The 26,925-nt window shown below is 44.0% G+C and overlaps 1 protein-coding gene across 1 annotated transcript in view; it reads right to left on the reverse strand.

The window, feature by feature from the left end:
- Positions 1–26,925, reverse strand: part of CDH23 (cadherin related 23) — a 3,939,560-nt gene that overhangs the window by 2,967,123 nt on the left and 945,512 nt on the right. The window contains exons 5-6 of the mRNA XM_069610726.1: positions 24,382–24,429; positions 7,275–7,367 (exon numbers count right to left, since the gene is read on the reverse strand). Coding sequence (XP_069466827.1) covers positions 7,275–7,367; positions 24,382–24,429 — 141 coding nt within the window. The remainder of the gene's footprint in view (positions 1–7,274; positions 7,368–24,381; positions 24,430–26,925) is intronic.

The following is a 26,925-nucleotide window of genomic DNA, read 5'->3' on the forward strand; positions in this document are numbered from 1 at the left end:
TCCGAAGCACGCAAGCTTGTGCCTAGGCTGAGTAAGTGTGGGATAGGTAATCTGACTCAATAGTGCCTGACTGCTATGGTTAGGGTCAACCCCAGGGTCACCGCATTTTGGGGGTCACTTCAGCTCTAAAAATGTCTATATGCAACTGAAGGTTAATTCTCCAAGTAGAAGTCCATTATTCTATACATACCTGGTCATCATCTACCATAGAATGGCAGCTGATGGCACTCCAAGGTTTCTTGGACAGCTCTTGTGCTGGACCTGGCATTGAACATGGGAGACAAGGGGAGAGTAGGCGGTGTGGTTTTCAATTAACACACTGTTCTGAATTGGACTGTTCCTAATCATTCCTGTCAACACCTCCCTTTCACCATGTTCTGCAAACCTGAGGCAACATTTCAAACCAGCCTGAGTTTGATCCTAAACTGGCAAACGAATGGTGCCAGGCAGTCTGGCTTCTTAGGTTATTGTCAGCTCCCAAAAGATGGACATTTGGGTGTTTAAGGTGAGGGATGGTTTCAGCCCGTTTTTAAGGTCTGCTGGCTTCACAGGCCACCATATGTAATGGTGAAGTTCTTTCCATGCCAATGCTGCCATCTGGTAGGTAGAAGCATCGTATGGATGCTGGGGAACAGTGCTGACTTTCTAGAAGGCTGGGGGGTGTCAACTCCCAAGCCAGTGTTACGGCAGAGGATAGATATGATTTCAAGCAAAGAAGAAGTGGCTAAGAGGCACTCCAGAGGGGTTGGTCGCTACAGTTATGTGGCACTGGAACTACAACAGATAGGAGTAAGAGAGTTGGCCTTATTGTGGAGGGGAAGAAGTAAGATTCCCCAAGGTAGGGGGTCTAGAGGAGTGTTTGCAGGTTCTTCAGAAGACATCATCATCCCGTCTCCAGCTCTGTGTCTTCTTCCATACAAAACTGGAGCAACCGGTACACATTTATGGGAAGTTGTGACAATGTTAAAGGTCGCAAGTCCCAATAATAAGTTTGCTTCCATTCAAACACTGAGGTGCTGCACCCTCATAAAACGACAGAAGAGGAACCAACATGAAGGATTGCTTGCAGTCAGGAAAGTGAGGTTACTTTCCTGGGAATACTACAGTGCATGTAGTGTAACTCCTACCGTAACAAGTTCTGAGGATACCCCTTCTGAACACTATTGCATTCTATGGTGATTAAACATGACTCCCTATGGTACATGGATGCATACAGTCAGCCTAGAAACCAAGGGGCGATAGAAGATTTGCTGTCTTTGGCCCAAGGCTGTGGAATTCTCTGCCACTTGAATTAAGGACTATGAGCTTGCTCCCTCAGTTTCGCTGAGCATTAAAAACCTTTTTGTTCAGATAGACAACTCTCCTTATGTTGAGGATTTAATGTTAATCTGATTTTTGTCATCTGCACCATTATACAGTTTATTTTGTTATGTGCGCGTTATAAATGCACAAATCAAATCAAAATCAAAACTTCCTGGCTATGTAGGCACTGATAGTGTGAGAGGTGTTTCCTGCAACATCTGAGACTGTACAGGTTCGAATAAGGGGTGGGTGAAATGTCTTATGGCGAAGCAACACTGGTGACTTGAAGAACAAAAGGAAACAAGCATAGGCAACACCAAACACATTAGCCTATGTGTATGCATTGCCAAGTACTACCATGGTACTACCAAACCATAACATGGCAACAGATGGAAAGCAGTGGTTATCTGGGAATAGGGCAGGAGTGCTTGGCAAATGCCTTACACCAACACATGAGCCAAAAGTGTTGCTTTGTCAATGCTTGTTTTTAAGAGAACTTCAGTGCAAGGAACAGATACAAATCAAGTGGTTGAAGGTACATGAGGTTAAAACACGTTTATCACACGAGTAGGACATTTACAGCTGCAATTAAGCCATTAATTAACAGTAGACTGCTTAGAAATAGTAGGCACAAGGTTGTTGTTTCTGCTTGATAGAGCTAGCTGAAAGAGATCTTCCCAGGAGGATGTTTTTTTGGTGGTAAGAGAAAGGTACTGGGTGGGAATAGTCCTAGGGATTGTCAGGGCCATGGGTTGTCCATGGGGGGGTGGTAAATAACCAGGCAACACCCATAAGCCGTGTGTCCCTTCTCACAAGTCATCTCCCTGAACTCCAATGAAAATGTTTTGGGTTAAAGGTGGACCTTAAGCAACACATAATAGCTAAAACTAAAACTGAATGGAAGTTGAAGGAAAGTGTTTTACTTATAAAAGGAGGGGGACATGCAGGCAAATGATTGGCAACAGAAGACTACTGAGGGAGTAGATAAGAAAGACATGAGATGAAAACAAATTGGAAAAAGTGAAAGGGCAAAATGCAGGTCAGCCAAAGAAAAATAAGGGAAAGAATATGTTAAGGTACAAGAAAGGACATTAGTTATTGATGGGGTAGTGTGTCAGGAAAATAAAACAGTAGAATAGGTGTAAGAACATAGGAAAAGAGAAGAAGAATGAGGAATAAAGGATCAGGTGGAATTAAAAAGGGTGTTAGGAGAACTATTTGAGAAAGGAGTCACAAAAGAAAGGAGGATCGGGAGAATGCTTAAGGAGGACGAGGAGGATAAGCAAGCCAGAACATGAGGAGAAAGTCAATGGGGAGAAAAGAAAGGCAGAAAAGGAAGTAGAGCGAAGGGAAGATAAAGCATGAAAATGGGACAAAGAAAAAGTGAATAAAGAGAAAGGAAAGCAGAAAATGAGCCATTATGAAGCTGATGCAACACCTGGATCCTGATCATTTAATGTGCAATAATAAAAGGTGGTTTAGCCTAGGTTGATGAGCAATTTTCCCAGCTGACAGCAATTCTGAACTGATATTTGCCCCATCTTACCAGTGCAAAAGCATCATCAGTACAAGAACCACATTTTGCATCTTTCACCTGGGCAAACATTGGTGCCACAGTGGCCGTCTCTGCCGTAAAATGGCCCGCAGGCCCACATTTGCGAACTCGCCCTGTTGTTCGTATTCAATCAAGCACTAGTAGTAATTGACAGGGGCGTAAATATGTATTACAAGTGTTTACACTGACCAATATGAACCTGGTTAAGCCTGTTCAATGCATTTCCTAAAATCTGACCCAGTGTCTCTGACTCTGAAAGGATGCATGTCTTAGTCAATCTTTCTGGGATGCAACAGAGAGCATTTCAGTCTCACACAGACATTTTGATGTAACAATGATCATGGAAGTCATAGGCATAGGAGACAGAACCTCTCATCTGAAGCAGAAGGCTAGAGAAGAGATCAGGGTTATGCACCCTTAGATATCCTCAGCATCGCCAGACGGCTTCACTCGTAGTGTTGAGAACACGAGATCACATTGTGCAGCCGCTGATCCCATGCAAATACCAATCACAGATGCTGATTGCCTGGAAATGAATATTTCATAGACTCATTTGCATTGTGGCAGCAGCTTTCAGATCACACAAATAATTGACAACCAGGGTGCAACAGCCGTTCACACAAAATATTTATAGACTTTTCTTTGCCATGCAAACACAATAGTATGAAAATTGTCCACTGGAGGTTAAAGCCATGTTCCATCAGCCGCGTGGCCTCCGGCAAGGTGGCACGTGACACCAGTCAGCCAAACCAATATGCCTCACTGAGCTCCTTAGGGGTCAGCAGACGGCTGATTTAGACTCACAGCAACAGACAATGTTTTTTCTAGACAAATCTTATTTGAAGTTAGAACAAATGAAATCAATAAAGACATCTTATTACAGAAACTTTGCACAGTAGCAAGTGCAATTTTTGTGTGGTATTTGCACTAGGGCCTAGAGACCTGTTACAGAAACTTTCCACTGGTGCAAGTGAAATTTTGCACAGTATTGCCAAAGGGTAAAGAATGTCCTTAGCGAAACATTTTTAAATAGATTTTTGCTGCAGGTCAAACTTTGACTAGTTCTAATACTCTTATGTTTTAGCAACCATGAATTCAAAGAGTATGTTTTTGCTCCACTGCATTTTCCCTGTATCTAATACTGTGCAAAACTTCACTTGCACCATTGCAAAGAATGTGTCATATGACCCATGTCACAATAGTTAAAGCAGAACCACCTCGCAATAGATTTCAGAAAAATGTAGACAATTTAAAATCGAGTTTAAATTCGGACAATTCGTAAATTCTCTAATGCTTTGTGCATCTCCATATACATTAGAGAACTATTGATTGCAATTACCCAATTGCAATGCAACCTTGAATTACAGCCTGCACTGATGCATTTTTTCCAGATTGCTTAATGCACTAGCCGGGCACCGTGCAAATCGGGCTTGCATAGCATAGTGTGGATCTGATGCTGCATTATGCCTTGGATTCCAAACCACATGTGGCTCAAAGGACAAAAGAATTGCATCAGAAGGAACGGCATAGCACTACCCTGAACATATTGTGGCTCCAGCTCTTTCAAAGTTGGGACTCATCAATAGTGTGCGCTCGTACACTGCAAGCACTAGAGACGTAGGGCCTGATTCATGGAACACTTAGTGCAGTGCAGATTGACTTTGCACTGGTGCAAATTGATTTTCCACTGCCAGCAAACACGTTGAACCGGCCCTGATTTACAGAGCAGAGCAAAGTGTATTTTTGCAGAGCAAAGTGACTTTGCACTGCAAAAGTAGTCTTTGTACCACGATAAATGGGCAATGGAAAGAGTACTTTTGTGTGTTTGTTGGCAGTGCAAAGTCACTTTGCACCATGTTGAAAGTTCCATAAATGAAGCCCTTAGTAAGACAAGGAGACCTCCAGCCGTCCGTGTGTAGACCAGTCCAGAACACGTAGGGCACTCCACCTAGAGTGGCAAAGCTTCAAAAGGAATAACCTGACAGCATGCACAGCAAGTGCAAATTAGCTGTGAGTGAAATGGTTTATCCAAATAAGGAGGTTCAAATCCTGTTGAAGGATTCATTAAAAAAACATTGCTTACGGAAACTTTAAATGTTTTAAAATATGCAAACTTAAAAGAAACTTGGATAGATAAGAGCACGCACTGGCTTGACTCTCCTCAAACTTTTGCCAGATTTTCTATTTAAATTTCTTTTGATTTTGTTTTGTTTTGCTTTTGGCTTTAGTTTGTTTTATGCAATATCACGAACAACACCACTCTTTTTTGGGGTCATTTCAATTCAAATGAGATTCAATCCACTAGGTGCCGATTGTTAATAGGATGCTCTCACACCACAAACAATGCAAAGTTGGTATTTCCAGGCTCTATACGGATGGCCTCTTGATTGAGCTCTGTAGGGTTCTATGAATTCAAACTGTCAATGTGAGAGATCACTTTAATGACCTTGATCGTGACATCATAGGCATCAGCCAATTACACACAAACAGTTTATACATTTAAAACATGCAAACAGCTATATAAAACTCTGGTTATAAATTAAAAAAAAAACAGTGCATAAGACTATCTTGCATTCCATGATAATCAATTCCGTACACAATTAACTCTTGTCATCTCTACTCATGTTCTTAGGTTTTTCCTAAATTGCCAGTTTGAATATATTCTAACTTCTAAAGCCATGTTCTCCAGATACATTGTCGGATAACAAAGTGCACTGATTCTGTTTCTGACTGATGGCAACGCTGATAAACTGTAGCGGAAACTCTTATTCCGATATTCAATCAAAAGTATCTTAAGCCAATGAAATCCGATTGGAAAAACAATGTTTTTATGTAAACTAAAAAGGGATGCCAGGTTCAATAGGATGAATGGCAACATTATGTAGCGCCTCTGATGCATCATTTTTTCATTTCCCAAACGGATCCAGCACTTGGAAATGTCCAAAGAAACTTTGAAATGTAATAGTTATAACGGTGGACGCCTCATTTCATCAACAGGGATTCAGATGAAGATTTAACAGATAGATAGCTCATTTTAGCACTTGATCTGCATAATTCACCAATCAATCGCCCTTAAACAAAATTCCCAAAAAGCTTTAAGAGCAAGAATGTTGTCGCTACTCTTAAAACTAAAAATGAGATAGAGCCAGTAGTAAGAGCATGGACCTCATGTGACAGAACTATGGTAGAGAGGGAAACCTTACCATACCTGTCTACTCCCAAAGGAGCAGCTCATACGGATCCAAATTCCGATCATTTCCACGCAGAGAGCACATATATAATAGGTTTTAGAGCCAAGCATGCACTAGTTGTCCTCATGACAATTTGTGGGCAGAGTTGTATATTTTGGGTAGAGACTGGCACAACCAAAACTCTTACACATTATATTTACAGAACTAAAGCTACTGAAACCTTTTTAGAGGATTACACATACATAGAGTAGTACTGCAACAAGCACCAACAGCTGCTAAACGTTTCTTCAAAGATAATTCATTCATTAAAAACCTTCTCCCAGGGTGATTCAGTTTGGACCATTATCACAACGTTGTTGGCTTTAAGTCAAATAGGACAGGTGTGTTTACAATCATGTCCACATCCACCTGGAAGCTGTTAACTTTGCTGAAGATCCATCAATAACACAATTAAAATGGACATGGACAAATTGATGTGATCAAATTTGCAGAGGTACCAAATTCCAATAGCCTTGTACACAAATTAACAGAATTTAAAGTGGCTTGTAAGTCTACAAAGGCACAAAATGAGGAGGAATTCTTCAGAGAAACATGTTAGGAGCAGAAAAGATTGTCTCACAATGTTGTCTGCAGTACCTTCTGCACATTTAAAGCCCATCTGGGCATTTGAAATGTCATGTTAACTTATTGATTTGACCTTGATTAAAGTCAAGCTCATTGAGATTTTCCATCCCTACTGCAGACACATTTGTTTAATTTAAACGAGTGGGCAAAATTTAAGCTGGAAAATCACCTGTTACCAATGAGTTCATGTCTTATTTGGGACAACCTCGTTAGGTAGCATCATGATCGAGTTAGAACATAATTTCATATACTCACACACTTGTGATGTTCACAGTTATCATATATTTGTGTAAGTCTGACAAATGGGAAACTAGTAAGAAGAGGTCTTACCACATCAGGAAGGCATTACAACCTTTTACAGTGAATGCAATTAGGGCAATGGTATTTGAGCGTAAGAAATTCCCAACTCTGCGTGATCAGAGATCGTCTAAGATAGCATCATGCTCAAACCTGAGGCACTATCGCTTATAGAAACTTGCCCAGTATACAATATTATCTATTACCAATGAACACTCGATAACGCAGATCAGACAATGCCTTTAAAAAGAACCTCCTTTGTGTCAGTTAACTCACAAGTGAGGAATCACATGGGTCTTTCCTACCTCTGGAATGCGCACAGTGTAGGGCTGGTTGTGAAACGTCGGAGCATTGTCGTTCACGTCGCCTACTTGTATGATGACTGAACCTTTGATTACCTACAGGAAGAAAATTGGAGCAGTTACAAGATCATGCATTGTAGTGTACCTTTGCCAGCATTTTAAAGTAACACAATCTTTATTGGGACCGTTTTAATAACTAGCAGCACAAAACTATTTCAGCTAGATTCTGTAGGAAATTGAAACATACTTAAACAGGACATGCACTCCAGTCACATCCCATAAACCCTTCTTAAAATTATTGTTACATTGCAAGGGTTCGGTCCCTCTGGTGCGACTCCTTATTCCAATCACTTTCACACCAAAGAAATGTAATCTTAAATTTCTCACATAGGGTCTCCCACCCTTTTGTTACAGGATTGAGATATGCGAACAAGCCAATAGAGGTGGACCTTTATATGGAATTTTGCATTTGCATTTTGGTTATCATGTGACTTTAGGAACATCCAGCATTCAGCTACCTATAGTAAATTAATCCCCTTTGACCCTTCCAACCACATCATCATTCACAGTTCCCATTGCTGGCTTCTACCTCGGAATGCACAATGCCCAGCACCCTGGTACAGTGGACCGCCTAACATCGTGCTAGTTCTGTTTTTTCTTTACTTGCCATCCCTACCATAATGTGCTCTGCATCATTGTTTTAACAGTATGTGGGAAACCTGAGGCACTGATACACATCCTGTTAGAAGTATGCTTCTAACTGTGCTGTTATTACAATAGCAAAATGGTCAAGGTCTGGGTTAGATGAATGCCTATGCTTTTTGCTGGAGGTAACCCAGGTGCCCCACTGGCAAAACCATGGTCGGCTGGTCCGGTATACATCAAATCTGGCACTTTATCACCGGACGACTTAGAATGAGGGCCATTGTAGGGAAAGAAGTGAATATTCTGCAGTGTGACTACCTCGTGTACTTAAGTTTTCTTTTTTAAATTTCAACTTTATTTCTTTAAGCTAAGAAAAAGAAACACAGTTCAATTCACTTACAGATAATACAATACCAGCGAATGAGCACCCCTAACACGCAAAACAAATGGAAGTGTGTTCTCCACTCTGTCCCCTCTCTCCCTCCCCCACTCCCACAACCACCCCCGTTCACATAACTACCTCCGACTGGCATTAACCTGCTCATGTTCACTTGTCAACCTTTGGGAGGGTCAGTGTCCTCTGCAATAACTTATAACCTTTCTTTGAGTGTCAATTCACGCAATAGGGGAAACTCAGGGTTTCCTGGTCACCTCCCATCAGAAGCCGGGTCGTGTTCTTGTCACCCCTGATAGACGTATTTACCACAAAAGTCCACCCATTCCATTTCCACCGATCCGGGGTCTCCATGGATCGCCGCCGTATAGCGTTCTATTGGGTACAATTTTCGGGCCGTATTGACCGATTCTGTCATTCCGGGGAGCAACTCTCTCTTCCAATGTTTTCTCAGGCGCACCCTCCCCACGAGAATTAGGCCATGAACCATTTCCAGCAGTCTAATGTATTCACTCTCAACTTCCTGTAGTCCAAACAGAACCAGCATCAGTGTTTTAAACCTTGGGATCCTATCTAGGTCCCTAATCCAGCTCGAAACGTCATCCCAATAGGACTGGACCATCACACAACTCCACCACATATGCCAGTAATCGACCCTTGATCCACACGCATGCCAGCATATTGGACTCACAGACTGACACATTTTTGAAAGCCTGACTGGGTCATATTGCCACCTGTGCAATAATTTAATAGTATGCAATTTGTACTGACAGGAGATCGACATCTTGTGAGCACCACGGCACAGTCTCTGCCGAGTTTGAGGGTCAAGTTCCATCTCCAGGTCTCCCTCCTATCGCTGTCTCTACTAGGGCCCTACATAATGCACCAATCAATCCCCTCGAAACGATTGCTGTGTCTAAGATCTTTTCAAAGGGTGTAAGCTCCCTTTGTAACTATCTTTCCATGGCCCACACGTTAGCGCCCCCTTCAATTGTAAGTACTGGAAGACTGAGAGCGTACATAATGCTAGGGCCTCCTCTAGGCCGACTATTGAGATAAACCATGCGTCCCTACACAGTTGCCCAATCCTTTATAGCCCTGCTTCGTACCATGTTTGAAACCTTTCCGGGTTTGGTATGGCATCTCTGACTACCGTTACTCACAGGTGTCCCAGAGGGGATGGCCATGATGTGATGCCCTCACTCCCATTCCTTGTTGCCAAATACGTCAAATAGCACCTAGAATGGGGTGTTCCCATATCCTGCATATTAACTGAGCCCTGGGGTACCACAACCATTCTCACACTGTGGCTGGTCGTAGATGGAGGTTGTCCAATCCCACCCATTGTATGTCTCCCCGCTGTCTAAGGTGTGGAATCAGTACCCTAAGCTGGGCAGCTTTGTAGTACAAATGTATATCCAGAAATCCCACACCCACACTGTCCTTGGGGAGACTTAGGATCAGCCTAGAAACCCTGGGCTTTTTCCCTTGCCACAGAAACCTTAAAAGGGTTCTCTTAGTAGCTTTGAAGTAGAGGTTGGGGATCTGAATTGGGAGCACGTGTAACACGTATAAAATCTTACGGAGCACCACCATTTTAAGCATGTTCAAGCGCCCCATCCAGGAGACCATCAGCGAGTTCCATTACTTTAGATCTTTCTCCATTTCAGTCATCAGGGGGAGGGGAGTTTGCTTCGAACATCCCTCCGAGCTCTCTCGTGTCATTTACACCCAAGTACTGAATTGTTCCCAGGGTGACTTTACCACCCAGGGGTGGGAAACGCCCCATATCGCTGTCCCTAGATCTATCCAGTGGGAAAATAACTGATTTTCCATTGTTAAGCTTAAATTTCACCATGTGGCCATATTGTTCGATCAAACCAATCGCAGCCGGCACCGAGGGCAGCGGGTTAACCACATGCAGTTGCATGTCGTCCGCATAGAGTCTGACTATGTACATCTTCCCTCCTACCCTAAATCCTTCTATTCTACAATCCTCTCTCAGTCTATGGGCTAGAGGTTCCAGTGAGAGCACAAAGAGAGCCGGAGAGAGGGGAAAACCTTGCCTCGTCCCTCTGCTCAGATCAAACCAACGTGAGTATCCCCCGTTCACTGCCACACACGCACTTGGGGAGGAATTCATCACCATTATAGCCCTCATGAGTCTCTTGCCTATCCCAAATTTGGCAAGCACTGCTTCCAGAAAAGCATACTCCACCCTATGAAGGGTCTTCTCGGCATCAACAGAGAGGAGAGTAGGGTCCCCTGGCCAGCAGTCTTGCTGCCAAAACTCTGGCATATATCTTTGCGCCTATGTTTTAAAGGGAAATTGGGTGATATGAGTCACAAGATCGCAGGTCCCTGCCCTCCTTTGGTATCACTAAAATGAGAGCCTGGACAAATGAGTCTGGAGCCCTTTCAGTCTCCATTTTGTCGTTGAACAGCATCATCAAGAAGGGGAGCAGGGCTGAGACGAAGGATTTGTAAAACCTTGCGGTGAAACCATCTTCCCCTGCCTGGTGCTTTCCCAGGCCGAAAACACCCTATCTTCCACATAATTCTTAATCTCCTCTGCATTGGCAGTCCCTTCACTCCTGTATAACCCCTCACAGAACAAGGAAAAGGCCTCCTGAATCCCCTCTGTTGAGAGCTCCGTTCTCTTGTTCCCAACCTTTATCTCCCCCACCAACCTCTCCACCCTTTGTTCTCTTAACCTTGAGGCAAGAAGAGCATCTTCCTTATCACCCTTTTTGTACAATTTTTGTTTCAGAAATTGTAAATTGCAGACTATTTTCCCTTCCGCCGACAGGCTGAATTCCTTCCTGGCTCCCCTGTCCTCCGAAATATGATCTTCCCTTTTACTAGTGGATGACTGTGCAAGCCTCTCCAGAGTTTGTATTTTTGTCCGCAACCCATTCTCAATAATGGTATGATCCCTCTTCTTTTGGACCCCCTCTCTAATCAACATGCCTCTTCACAAGGCCTTATCTGCATCCCAGATGGTACCCTTACAAACTTCCCCTGTGTCATTTGTGTCAAAGAATTAATTGATTCCCCCTCCATTTCTTCTGTAAACATGGATTCCTTCCAAAGAGACTCATTACACCTCCATTTAGAATTTCAAGGGCAGAGACCGCTCCAACCAGTATCGACTAACACCGTGTCATGGTCCGACCAACTAACAGAGTGAATTTCTGATCCCAGTGCCAGATCCCATATATCCCTTGAAATATAGCGATAATCTATTCTCGTTGAAGTTCCATGTATGGCCAAATAGTAGGTTGTCATGATGCCTACCCCCGGGGAACCAGACCAAGTCCAGCAACCCCGGAAGCAGGCATCACGTTATTTTGAGCAAGCCCAAAAACCCCTGCAAAGGGCTGTTTGGGTGCGGTCCTGGCGCCTATGGCGTCAGGCTCATATGGAGAGTCAGTCCTGCCGCCATAGGCGCCAGGCTCATAGAGTGGAACTTACCTGATGCAGACCATGCTGCAAGCTTACCTGATGCAGACCATGCTGCAGAGCTCCAAGCCAAATGAGGCTTGGAAGGGACTATTTTACCGAGGGACTATTTTTTACTTGGGTGGGGCTGGGGAGGAATACTTACCTGGGACTACTTTGGAGGCTATTTAAACCACGCCCGAAGAGCAGCACACGCTTCGCGTTATTCTGCATCCAGCAGCGTAACGCTCACCGTGTCTGCAAGCCTGCATCCAGTCTTCTGCCACGCCAGCCTCGAGTCTGCAGCTCCTAGAAAAAGGGAGGAACAGAAGGAGAAAAGGTTAGAATAAGAGCAAAACCTTCGATCCTTACCTGAATTCCGGATCCACCGCGTCTTCGAGCTGGAAGAAAGAAGCGTTTTACGCGCGCCGCCTCACCTGCTGCAGCGCCACGCTGAACTCACCGGCCTTCGCAGCATCCTCACGATCCACCGCATCCTTCTGCACGTTCCCGCCGCACTCTGGCACCTAAGGGGAACACAAGAACAGCAAAGGTGAGCCAGGGGAATAAACAGAGGCAATAGTAACTACCCCCAAAGACTTACCTGATTACCGCCGGGGGTACTATTCCTCTTCACGGTTCGGCTCAGTCGCTATTGCATCCTCGCCGTACCCCGGCCCCGAAGGGGAACAAAAGGACAACAAGGTGAGACAAAGGGACAAACAAGGGGAACTCTTCTCACCGCAATAGACTTACCTAATTTTACCGCCGGAGGCATTATTCCCCGAACTTCATATTTTCTCTCCACACCTGAATAAGGGAGCAAGCAACAGGTTACATTCTGGCCGTATTTTATTGAACTGTGTAGGATAAGCCAAATCCTTACCTGAACTTCGTCAGCTACCACGAGGAACTCTTCGCTGGGGTCAAGCTGCTAACTGCAAGGAATCGGACAAGAGTTAAAGTCAGACATGTGAACTCTTACGAACTACATACTTTTCGGAGTCAATATTGTTCTGAAACTCACCAATTCCTTTCGAGACAGTGAAGCAACTGGTTATCAACACGCCCCTGCGCTCAATGCAGGATGGAGAGCTCATCTTTTCAAACCATCAGGTGAGACTATAAGAGGGGGCATCAAAGGTGATCTGTGGGGAGAACAGTGGGGGTGGGGGGATTTACGCTCAACTCCACGGGTGGTTAATTCCCTTTCTCCATTTGCAGAAGAATATTCCTAAGGGCCAAGCAAACGAAGCTAGGTGGGCCAGTCCAGTCCGTCATCTCGGCCCTACGCGTCACATTGGTGGAGACCGCAGCTGTCCAGTTCAGATCGACGCCTCTGTGGGAGCCAGGTGAGCATAACATAGGTAAACACCATCACTTGTGGGTGGAGGTGGTGCCATATGTCTCTCAATCCGTTTATCTCCATGGCAGTATTGAGTGGCCTACCCACTTGTTTCTGAGGTTCTCGTCCACCTGAATATTTAGACTGCCTGTCTAGATCAGGATCCAACCAGACATTACGGTCTCCACAAACTATAACATTTCAGAGTCCCTCACTCATGACTTTCTCCAAGGTTCTCTGCAGGAACCTCCTTTGTCCCTGATTAGGAGCATAAACTGTGGCATATGTGAACCTCATTTTTTTAATCAACCCTGAGACCAACACCGTCTCCCCTCCGAGTCTAACTACACCATGGTAACTTCCATCCTGAGTCATCTATGGACCACGATCCCTACTCTGCCTTTTTTTGTTATCTCTGAGCTCCAGTAATCGCCCCCAATCAGGTCACAGGGAATCCTACGCTCTTCTCCACTCAGATACTTGGTCTCCTGAAGGAATCAGATGTCAATTTCGGACCTTCTAAATTCTCTTGCAACCAAAGACCTCTTGGGGGCGGAATTAAGTCCTTTCACATTCACTGTACATACCCTTTAGTTGTCCCTAGTCCTCCCCTTCATCAAGTCAATCATTATAACGTCCCTTAACAAACCCACCCATTCACCTCTTATTCACCACCCTCCCATTGTAATGAAAAAGTCAGTAAATGAGCAATACAATAGCCATGTTATGGCTCTCAACCCCCCTCCTCTTTCTCCCCTCCCCCAGGCGTCCTGGCCCTTACAGTTACTTTGACTACTCGAGCGTTGAACCACCAACTGAGCCCGTGACCACTTAGCCCCACCTTTATCACCTGCAAATCTGGTGCACACACACCCACCCCCTGAAACATCTTCAACACAATAACCACTAACTGCTTCTGCACCACACGAAGCAACATACCTGAAACCTGATAAATAACATCATTACTTCTTTCCCATTCAAGTTTAACTTCAACTTCTCCCCCCTGAGTCCGGAAGTGAACTCTGCCATATCGGAACCATTAGCGTCTCCCTTTCAGCATCCTCCAGAAATGCGTTCAAGACATGTTATTGTATTCAACTTCATACATTTCCTTGAGCCAGGGACTCGTCTTCTGTTGAGTCCCTTAATATGCCCTTGTCTCTCTCCTCTGTTATCTCCTTCAGGGCCCGAGGTAGACTCTCCAACACCTAACAGCTCTCCAGAGACTCTGTTAATTTCTTCCTCCATGTCCAGCTTGTACTTACGACCATCCAGCTCAAAAGAGATAGAGAACGGAAATCCCCATCTATATCTGACCCATTTTTCCTCCAGCCATTTCATCAGTAGCAAACACAGTCTTCTCTTCGCTCAGAGTAAGGGAGGACAGATCCTGAAAGATCGTGATTCTTGCCATGCAAAAGATCACAGGGCCCATCGCCCTAGCCTTCTCCAATATCTTGAGCTTGTCCAGATAGTTATGGAAACACAACCAAGACTGACCTTGGGCCTCTACCCGTGACACCAGCCCTGTGGACGCTTTCAATATTTGTCTCATAAATTGAGTCATCCTCGTGTGATTTGATACATCCTTCGCCTGAGGTCCCTTTCGGTCTCACCCTCTGTCTCCGGCATCCCCACAAATCTGAGGTTATTCCTCCTTTGACGGTTTTCAAAGACATCCATCCTCAAAACCATCTCATCCTCTCTCCTCTCAATTTCACCCATTCTCACATCCATTTGAGTCCCATGGTGTCCAAAGAGGATTGATTGTATTCGACTTCCTTCAGTCTCTCCTCCATTTTGTCAAGTCACACATTAATCTTGTCAACCTTGCCCCTGATGTAGGCCCTCATACTTCAGATCTCTTCCAGCAGTGAGGTGACATCCCTCTTGGTGGCAATCGAATCCCCACCCCCCGCCGCCATGTCCTTCCTTGGGGTATGCTCTGTGCAACCCACTTTGCCAGGGTATGAAAATTCAGCGAGCCTCGCTTTAAACTCCATTACAGCATTGCACGAAAGTGAAGCACCATGAAGGAGGTGGTCACCTCTGTCAGCACCACCAGGGAAGGCCCTTCCTCTTTACCACTTGTCCGGCGCTGATTTCTCTCCAATTTATGGGTGGGGTCAACCCCACTCCAGGCGAGGCGGGCACATGCCCCCGATCGGGAGCCCACACCTCCCATGGAATTCCTCCTGCTGTGAACCAGGTCAGGTTTCAACTGTGTGGTCCTGTGGTCCGGGAGGGGGCTCCAGTTTCGACACCTTGTAGGCTAAGGCTCCTCCGTGTCACCCCAGCACTGATGAAGGTGACTAAAAGCCACACACAGAGAGCTGCTTCCAGCTATTCCAGTCTCTAGACCACCCCTAGGTGCAGAGTGCCGGGAGGCAGGCAACTGTTTTTCGCTGTGGCTGAGGGGCAGCCTGCTCTCAGTATCAAGTTGCCTACTCAATGTACTTTCCTGGCTCCCTCCGCTCCCTGGGCGCTCTGCTGCAACAGGTTGGCCCTCTCCTGACCCGCTCCAGCAGACCCATGGGCTGACGTTCCTGCTGCTGCACCCCTGTGGGCCAGCTCCTCGCTCCAACCAACTGGCTCTTCCCGGAGCCCGAGCACAACGGTGAGCACTACCCGAGCCACGTCCCTTACACAGGGATTACGCAGCCCAGGGATGTGGGTTTCTCCCTGATGGCATGGCTTGTGGGTAGTCCCTCAGGTGTCTTCCTTCGCCTCAGTGTCCTCGTCCATGGGGTGTACTCCAGCCCACAGCAGTCCACACGCTGCTCTGACTGGGAGCTGGCTTCCACGAGCAGGCCCGCTCACCTGGAAAGCACTTTCGCTTTCCCACTCCTCTGCACACATGGTGGATCTCTGGCTGTGTGAAGCCGATTTTCACTGTTTTTAGGACCAGACAAACCGCACGTGGTCCCTTATTGTCCGCAGCAATTGCCTCATCTCCAGGGTGCAGGGGCATAAGTGGAGAACACTAACTAATTTGCGGTCCAGATGACAGCAGAACATTCTCAGGGAACCTCCATTCGCGCCCCGTGGTGGCCAATCATAATACATTTTCTAAATAATGTATCTTGCATGGAATCAGAATGCAGGTCAAATATGTTTATATTACAGGATAACGATACTGATCGATAACAAGTCTACAGCTTGACTCAGCAATTGGCAGTACAGCCGGGACTCAAGGGGAGCCAACGCTAGCAGGTACTTCATACAATAATTTGAATAATACACACATTATATAAAACCAATAACAAAAAAGACCTAATTTGACTTTTATACCTATAGGAGTGAACACAGATAATTGATGAATCAAGGGAATACTGAAAGAACCGAGAATTAACTAAAGGATACAGTACCACATAATCCCTGAGGTACCGCAAATCATGCTTTTTAAAGATTGCACACATGAGAAAATATTATTGAGGAATAGAACAAATGAATAATGCCATTAAATGAATCATTTAAAACCAATAACAAATGTTTTACAGATAATATGGTACAATAGCCTACATAGAGGGCAAGCAATGGAAGACATGGAGCATCTATAATCTGAAAAGATTAAGTATCAGTATATTTCAACCATAGGTAAAATGGCCATGATTCTAATTAGATAAAAGTAATTTACCAGCAGTAAGATATAATTTACTCATGAACCGCCTAATTCTTCTTTATCTCTTCTTTACTCCCTTTTTTAATCTCCCCATAGAGCGACTAATATGTAGGAAATTATATATTGCAATACTACTAAAAATGCAGACTTATTGTTGAATAATATGTCGTGGAGAAAAAATAATAGGAAGTTATAGGAAAGGGGATGAATATGAACACACCTCTGAAGGACTAACGCAATATTATGTACTAGCTCGGGTAGCCAGTGTTGCCCATGTTTGATCAAGTGGTGTCTCATGTGCCCTGGAGGATGTTGCTCTTGTCCACTTGTCGGTAAGTCTTGCTTCAATGTGCTCTGGTGTCGTGTCTCATTTGCCCTGGAGGATGTTGCTCTTGTATTCACGTCAGCAAGTCTTGCTTCAGTTTGCTCTAGCATCTCATGTGCCCTGCAGAAAGTTTATCTTGTCCTCTGGTCGGCAAGTCGTGCTGCTGTCTGTTGTTGTGTTTCAGAAGCTCTTGATATTGATTCTCACGTTGCATCACATGGAGCTTTTCCAAGTGATGTTCCTTATTTGTGTGGCATGTTTCAGTCACTCAATGGCTTCAGCACATTTGAGAACATTTCCAAGAAAGATTGATTTATTGTTCTCTCTTCTCATGAATGCACTTAAGTAAACTGTAACCCTGCCATTTCCCATATTTGGAGTGGCGTGATTAAAAAAATGTAAAATCTTTTTTGTTATTCCCATTAAAAATGCTTTAATAAACGCTTTTAAAGGAATAACCAACATATCTAACATTTTGCTTCAGACACGTTTCCAAATGTTGCCTCCTTCTAGTACCTACTGTAGTGAATCGGGGTGAGCATCAGTAAATGATGGTGTCTACAGAGTAGATTTTTTGCATCCAAACATAGACTACAATCTAGCCCCGGACAAATGAGGAATCCATTCACAATTTGGTAACAATGGGTTCAACGGTGTGCGTTTGTATACCCGGACAAACCTACACACATATATAAATTCAGCTTTACATATAAATATGATCTATTTGTGTTTGTGAGAAAGATTTATCAGATACATCAATTGTAGACAAATTCAATTAGTAAACTGGGTGTAATTCACTATGCCTTGAGAGAGCCCTGGTACAGGGGAAACATATGCACGTACCACCAACTGGGGAATGTCGGCACCAATCCAAATACGTTACACACTAGGTAACTTCGAATTAAACAAAAAGTGAACTAAAACAGATGGCAATGTTTTATTATAGAAGCTAAAGTACAGGTGCAGAATGTTCACCTATCCAACCAAACCAAATTATCTCTTACAAGACATGTTTTAGGTTTCTCCACTGCAGGCCTGTCTCATAGTCCATAGAGTTCCCATTTTCACAGAAGATCTCTCCAATAAGTCTGGAGTTACAGGATGCACAATACAACTCCCTCATAGACCTTGGGTCCTAGGTTTCACAGCAGCTCTCGCTCAAAGGCCTTGGGTCCTAGGATCCAGAAACAAGCCCCCCGTCTAGGCTTTTGGGGTTATAGTTCACAGGATGCCTCCCTCATAGGCCTTGGGTCACTGTTGCACTATCCACAACAGGCCACACTCCTAGGCCTTAGGATACAGGATTTAAAGCAGGCCACCTTTTTAGGCTCTTTTTGCAGGATACACAGCATGTGTCTTACCAAGCCTTCATTATTTTTCTCCTTTCTATTAGCCAGGTCCCATTTGGACCTCTACTGCCTCTGGCCAGTTGAGACAGGGGTTTCTCCCCCTGTTCTGGTTCCGTGTCTGTCAGATTAAATTCATCAAGTTGCGCTTCTGCCACAGATATGTTTATCGTGGGGTTGCTGGTGGAGGTTCTTTGCCTGGGCACCTCTTTCTCACAGAGTCAAGAGGTGTGGTCTTCCACCTCCTAGCTAGTCTAATGTGTCAAAGGCTCTCTCACAGGGTTTCTGATTTCCTTGGATGGCAGCAGCCTCTCCTAGAATCCTAGGTTCCACCAGCAAGGAGATTTCTTGGGTTCTTTCCTCTGCTCTCCTTTGATATGATATGGCATTTGTGATATGATATGATATGATATGCATTTATAACGTGCATATACACAAGTGTTACACGGGAGCAGGGCCTGACAGATCAGTTTCCCTTAAGATCTTGCCCCCTGACAGGAATTTCCCTGCCACTTTTATCCTTTTCCCAATGGGGCTGGGCTTCCACCCCATCTCCCCATAAACTATTTCCATTAGAGTTTTGAATCTGGAAGTGGATTGGTAATTTCTCATGTTACGGTGACTCCCCTTCCTTATCTCTTTGTTGGATTTTAGCCTGGATCGAGTAATTACAGGAGTATCTTGATTTTTCCTAATGAGGACCTGCAAGGCTGAAAACAGAGATCCAGTAGTTGATGCCATCTTGGAAGTTACAGTGCTGTGACATGCACAGTTGCATGTTTCTACACTGGCACTGGTGTCTCTCCAGCGCTGTTAGCATGCTGCTGGCACAGAAAATGGCTTCTCAGCCTTCGTTCAGGTAACAGTCGCTGGGAATCATGCTGATGGGGTGAATTTGTGATTAAGATGATTCTTTGCATTATACTTTCTGGTGTGTTTGGGAAGTATTGAAAGTTCACAAATCTCTTGTTGATTGACTACCATGCATGTGAGGATGGGGTGTTCTAGATCAGATCCAGCTTGACTTCTTCATTATAAATCCAAGGTTCAAATACAATCGCTGGCTCCCATTTGCATTCTGGAACTTGTAGTTTCCACAGACCATATCTAAACACTTGAGGACCTTTGAATTGATACCATAGAGTAGATGTGCCACGGTAACACACCTTGTCCACTGTCAAGGAGGTGCATTGGGTAGCAACTGACCCATCTCCAACCTAGTGGCCTGCTACCCCCATAGGTTGACAAGAGGAATTCACCACAATTACCAGTGCCTCAATTTGTGCTGTGATCAACTCCCTATTATTTGACCTTGATCTTATACTGTGTGCACCAGTTATACTGAATAACCATAACTGTTTCGATCAAGCCATTTTCCAAGTTAAAATATACAGTCCGAGAATACAAGGCTTGTTGGAACATTCTTTGTGCTTATTGTTTAAAAATGTTGGGAAAAAGTGACACAATAAAGTGAAACACAAAAATGAATCACAAATGATAACACGAACTGGGAAAGCCAAAACAGATGTGGCTGTTGTATAGGCATGCCACTGGCATTTTCCAGGCACTTCAATAATGGTACTACAGTGACAAAAGATGGCAACATATGATGTCAATGCATGATAATTGGCTATCTAATACCTATACAAAAGCCAAATTATTGCAATGTAAAAGCTTGATTTTAATAGGAATGTAGTCCATGGAGTAAATGCAGGGAAACACTTATTGCTTAAAAATCAAGGGTCTGAATACACTTTTAAAAAATGTATTAGACCGGGGAGCTTCTTTAAAGCTCCAATTATCCAGTAACACTGAGGGTACTGCACAGAAATAACACTGGTAGGAGCAAAACAGCACATCGTTTGATGTTACCCTGTGACAGAGCTAGCACAAAGAGATGCCAGAAGAGTGTTTAATGGGTTCAGAAGGGCAGATAGTGGGTGGGAATAGCCACAGGGATTAGCATGCCCAAAGGTGGTCAATGGGTGGTGAACATTCTACAAACATCCTACAAACTGTGTGCCCTTCCACCAATCCCATGTCCATCCTCTTTGTAATTGAGCAAAACATTTTGGGCTTATAAGTGTTGCAATGTGCCACCTCATAGCTTTGGAGGACACACATTTTTCAAATCAACTTTTGCCTTGAGGTTATTTGATGTTCAACCTCAAATAAAAGAAGACCGATACAAAAACGAGCTCAAAGAGTGGTAGTGGTACATTGGCTCCACGTTTACCTTATCAAGGGGTTGGGTTTATCATTCATTCACAATTCTTCACAATTCTGAGCCCTACGTGTGTGCTCGTGTGTTGATTTGTGCAATGTGGTCAAAGGTCCATCTTTTTCACACAAGGTTTTCTTCTAATGAGGAAATATGGGTCTCCTTTGTCTTCCCATTAGAGATCTGGTCAAGTTGTACATCATTGTGTACATTATTCAATATCAAGTTTTATATTGAGCTCATAGAGACAGGTCTGCGTGAAAAGGTGTAATCATGGAATGTTTCTCAAAGGCTTCACTGAGGTATTTGTGCTCTGAACCTGGTGGGAACTGAATGGCCATTTGGTGGTTTTGCTCTGGCATGGGGTACTGTAGGTATGGGTTTTGCCAAACCGAACAGTTGATTTGTGTGTGTATATCAGGCAACTAAATGATTACATCGGGATGCATGTACACCATTTGAATGTACCCACCCCTGGGGCAAGGAATGATGAGAGCTAATACGAGTTTTGCCAACAGCATCTCGAAGACTTAGCAGAGGATGGGGGACAGAGTGCTCACTGCCTCTCAAACTATGATGGGACCACTTTGTTTTAGGGCATACACATACATACATAAATACTTTGCGAGGTAATTCCATGAAAATTGCCCCAAAGCGTCCAGTGGGCTCTCAAAAAATGCAGACTAACTCTGCCACCGCCACTTGCAACCAGAGGTAATTCAGACAAATAGGTAGCTGGCACCCCTCTCCAGAAAGAACATGGCATGATAAGCTGTTCTGTGTTTTTTTCCCACTTTGAGAGTTTGCAGCCATCGCTTTTTGCTCACTGTACCTTTCACAGATGGGAAATAGCCATTTGCATATCAGTCTTTGTCCCGCCCACGTGAAATTCTGTTGGCCGGTATTCAGGCAGATTTATTGCTGGAATACAGACCAACACGTTATGAGGCCCATTGAGAACCATATTTAAACCAATACTCAGGGGGTGGACCACTCAAGGTGCTTGGAGGTTGCGTTTGTGCAAAACCGCACAAATCCTCGGGAATCCCACAGTGACCATTTATTTTCTAAATTCTTCTTTCCTTACATATTGACCTTCATACGCTCTTTTTCTTATCAATCTTGCCTACCCATGTATCAGATATAAATGTGACTATCTCGTGATACCACGTGTTTATTTTGTTTTCTGCTTTTGTTACATGTTTTGTGGATGAGGGTGTTCCCTCTACGCCTCCTCCATTCGGTTGCCAGTCCAGATCCCCTTTCATCACGTCACATATTTGTCAAACGAGTAGGGGTGACCACAAGAGCCCTGACTTGTCTGGCTGCATTCTTGCTTGCCAGAATTTAATTTCTGTGTTCTTCAGTCACCTTGCTATCCAATTCCCTGCACCCTCAAATCCACATCTCATTCCCCTACAGTTCAGCCTCCATTGCTGTCATCACAATCCCATAGCGCCGCCTCTGCACAGCTCCCAGTCAGTGGCGGGTCCAGGGAGTGGCTTGGGGTGGCACCTGTTACTCCTGGAATATGATTGGCCACCCTAGGTTCCACCCCATCATCCTAAACTATGATCATTATGTGTGCCTGTGCACTCGTACTTCATGCAACCCCTGCCTAAATCAGTGGCCCCTTGGGCCACCCCAGTCAAAAGAGTCTGTACACGCCACTGCTCGCAGTGCCACTTCCGGTTGCGTCTTTTTCAGAGCAAACATAGGAAGGGGCAATCTCTAACATGGTGGCTAGAAAAAGGAAACGCTGTGCTTAGGGGCTGTTTGCCATAGCAGTTTTCCTAAGATTCCTTTTTTACACACGGTTTTCTTTTAGGAGATCATTTTCAGAGAGAAAATAGTGCAAGAAGAATGTATTTTCAGCAACAATTGCTAAAGAGCACACTTATTCAATTCTAAATTTCACATAGTAAAATACATTTTGATTTGATCAATTTATTTTTTTCGTAATCTATAGTTGACCAAAGCGTGATCTCGAAATGTGGAAATTGCTGAGCTGGTTTTAGGAGCATCTATTGGGAGGGTTACTGACTGATGGTTTAGGAACTGGTTTGGTTGCCCTGTTTCTTTGACAGGATTGATCTTCTCTCAAGTGTATTTGTTTGTGAACCCGAAGTTCTGTCAGCTGTGGTATCAGTACGTGGTACATTATTTCCCCAGTGAGGTGGTTTCAGTCTATGGATTCAGAGCCTTTGGATGCGGAGTGGTATCAACTCAGGAGCTTTTCACACACGTGACCAATGAATATCTGCGGAGTTTCGTTTACTCTATTTCCATTGATAGTGGTGTGTGATGTGGTACGTTTTGGCCAGCTTTAAGGAGTCTGGCTAGAGAGGTGACTTTGCAAACCAGGAAACACATCTAAATCACAGATGTGCCACGCAATCTTTGGAGCAGTGCACACTTGCCCACCATCATATTAAGTAAAATCGGAAGCAGGTGAGACGCAGGCACAGATGAGCCATCCGCTAGAAACAGCACTGGCTCTGTTTATGTCCTGGGGAATAGCTTTGCACAACACATTTGTGGATTCAAAAGTATTATGTGATCCAAACTGAATAAACAACTGAATTCTAACCCTGAATGCATGCAATAGTGTATGCATAAATTCTACGAATTATACACATCTAATTAAATTTCAAACGTACTCGCCGCCAGCATGCTACTTCCGAATCAATTTTAACATTTGCTCTCCATTAACATTTTCTCTCCAGCTTCAGCAGTTCTAGCTGCTGTTTATGGCTCCTTTTCTTCTCCATAGAAATGCTTTCCTTAAAAGCCCAAAAAATTAATTATGTCTGATTTCCTATTAGCACCCTGGCGGGGGGAGGGGGCTAGCCAATCAGGCGGCTAGGAACAGAGGATTGAACCGCCGGTGAAAGCCTGCATTGCATCCCGACTGACGGCCGGTTCCCACCAACCACTCCATTTGTTTTTTTTTACACCTTCCTACCCCTGACTTACCTTACTTCTGCAGCAGCAAAACTCCCCGCCGCCGTCGCTCCTTCCTCTCCGCTCCAGCAGACTGCCATGGAATGGGAAGTGGGGCTCAGTGCAGAGACCTCGCATCTCTTTCCATGGTGGCCATCTTGGAAAAGTATTTTCCTTCATTGAACGGCATGCCATGCACGTCCCGTTGAATGAAGGAAAATACTTTTTTTTAGCATTCCGGATTCCCACTTTGGCAAACGGGGTGCTAATAGCCTTAATCTCCTGTCGAAGGGCTGAAACGGACGGTAACGGCCCAGTGCCCACGTTATCCGCCCTTGCTTCACTTGGGTCGATAACTTCAGCTATCGGGCCGTTACCCCCGTTCCAGCCCTTGGAAGGGGGGTTTAACACTATATTATGTGTTTTCTTACCCATCATTCTGATGCTCGCTTCAGTGCATGTGACATTTATGTGTACAATATATATGAACATATCCTGATCCCCTACTGGGGTTTGGATAGGGAAGCGTTCATATTCATTCTTCAGGCAGATCATTGTTTCCTCAGACTGATCTGCTGGGGAAAATTGATGGGACAATCTCCCCCATTCAGCACCATATCCTGCGCTGGCATGGGGACCGGCATAGCATTTAAACTGGCATCTCACCCCCAAGCCTCCATTCCAAACAGCACAGCTGCCCTGAAAAAAGATTTGACCTAGAGCCATCTGTCCCCCACCCCTTCCTCTTCATCAGGAATCCATTCTGCGTTCCTGGCCCGCTCCCCATTTCTCGCTTTGTACGCCGCGGAATTAAAAAGTCATACATACCCCCTGGTTGTCGCTGACAGAAAACTCAACTCTGTATTCCGATTTAGTCTGAAATGAAAAGAGAGGAAAATAATACGATTAGAAATGGTGTTTATCTCCTGACAGCAGTGCTTTGGACTTTTGCTAAGAGTGTAATTACATGCAAAATACCATGGGGGATCTTGAAAAGGAGGGACTCAAGGTGCAATTACCCGCAAAGTTTCCCAAAGGCAGCAGCATAAAAATACCAATTACATGCAGATCAATTTAAAGAATGTGCAGGGAGTGTGTATATTAAAGTATATGTAATGGATAGAATAAAGATACACAATATATTTTCATGAGTTACTGCTGGGCAGTTAACTACCAAGTATCGGAGCAAAGCACTGGGTGAGATTTGAAAGGTCAACAATACGCACCCCCTACAGCTCCCCCTTACCTACCTCCCCCATCTACGACTAGGCGTTTTGTTCATTTGACAGTATTGTTTCCTGACATTTTATCAGATTCTTACTTTCTCTTTCTCTTCTCTGCCTACTTAACAGGTCATTTTGCAAAAACCTAAAAAAGAAAGACTGAACTCTTCTGTGGAAGGAACCAGGAACAATCACTAAATATGTAATTCTAAGCCAGACCAAACCCCACTAAACCATAATGCCTGGCTGCGATCCTTGCATACAGACCTCACTTGCAACCATGTATGGTTTGAATGGTTGCTAATAACAACAACAGTGATAATGATAATAATGGCAATAACATTCATAATACAAATAGAATTGATCATAATAATACACATTTTATTTGTTTTCAGTTTTTTTGTATCGCATAACGAATACAAAAACGAGCACACTGATTAAATTCCATACCTCCTAGCCAATCAGAATGCCCAGAATTCAGTCCATGACCTCTGTTATAGACCTCATTTCAAACAATGTGACCTGAGCAGCAGCCTAAAACCAGTCAATCATTCTCCTTTGAGGTTGCACAACTGCATATGCGAATAGCCTTATGCACGCGGGGACGGGTCATGATCACTTGAGATGATGAGACTTCCCCAACATATAGCCCTCAGCTTTTCCTTTGGCAATCGTCATGACTGGGCCATTTCCCCACAGTCATGACCACTTCTCTAGTTTGTTAGGCTTAATTATAGTGCCCAGGCTGTCGGGTCCAATGCTCCTTCAATAGCTTGTAGGTGTTTTAGAGAATTGCCAATGGCTTTTGTGCTGTTTTTCTTTTAATTTACAGAATTATTTTCAATAGGGTATGTTAATAATCTTTATGAGATGACATTTTAATAATTTTCTTACTGTTCTCACTTTCTACCCTTCTGTGCTTTTTTTAAATTAGGTTTTTCTTTATTGCCATTTATAATTCTGTTATATTGAATTCATTTGGCATATAAGAAATGTTAAGGATTAAGGTATTTAATTGGCAGAAATGTTGGTGTGTGTATATGCACTTTTGTATGGTGTATATGTTTATTTCATACATATGTCAATGTCAACAAAAACTTATCTGACCTGGTAGTTATGTCCATCACCCACAATTTCCAATGAGCACATTCTGGCAATTAATTGTGGCGAGCAAGCAAAGGCAACAAACACCTCTCTGAAGTCCTTAAAAAGAAAACCACTCTTCCTAAACACAAGTAGACAGCAGCCGTGTCACTCTCATTGAAATCAAGGCCCAGTCCATTGTATTTTAAGGTGACATTAAACACAGCCTGATTGCAAGGTATGGGTGGTGATTGGGGTAGGGACTGCATGGGGAAAGGTATTTAAACCAAATAATTTGTATGTGCCCAGGCACTGGCTGGGGACGCTGGTGATTTGTATGTGGGAATTCCTTTGCTGCATTTCTGGTATGGGTCACAGGGGTTTACCACTAGATGTGTGACTGAAACTTTCTGAAATGCACATTAATATAAATCCTAAACTTGTCATGCGGTACAATTCAATTGCCTGTTCAAATGCATAACAAGTATACACCATGATAACCTCTGGATTCTCTGATTTTCTACTCCTCCTGCATTTGCCCTTCCTACTCTGTTTCACTGGAGGTTGGTCCTATGGCTTCACCGTTTTTCCTCCTCTATCCTTCCTTCCTGAAAGATATTCAGTTAAGGGCGGGTTCATCTACAATCCATCCAGAGTGGCTTCTGGGAGGGACAGGTCTTACCTCACTCAGTCAAGCCAACAGTGCTTAGATAACCTAAGGCCTGTCACTGATCATTATTGGGATTACATAGAATGTGTATGGCACAGGGTACATATAAAGTCCTGCGGGGAGTAAATAACCCTTATTTCCCCCATAAAGGACGGGTCTACATGGAACTGCACAGATGTCCTGGTAGGCCTCTACAGCAAAGATCTCTACAGTGTATGTGACCCAGTGTTTCCCTCCTCTTGCCCTCCTAGTCACCACATCTCTCTGAATCAAATGGTGTGTTATAGAGAGTATGTCTCACTGTTAACAATTGTATTATGCCACTGTGTTATGCTGAACTACTTTTTAATATGTGTATAGGAACAAATGTGCTTTAAAAACCTACACTAGAACTAT

Source organism: Ambystoma mexicanum, chromosome 8 (genome assembly GCF_040938575.1).
Source record: "Ambystoma mexicanum isolate Mex_15411 chromosome 8, UKY_AmexF1_1, whole genome shotgun sequence".
In the NCBI taxonomy this organism is placed as follows: Eukaryota; Metazoa; Chordata; class Amphibia; order Caudata; family Ambystomatidae; genus Ambystoma; species Ambystoma mexicanum.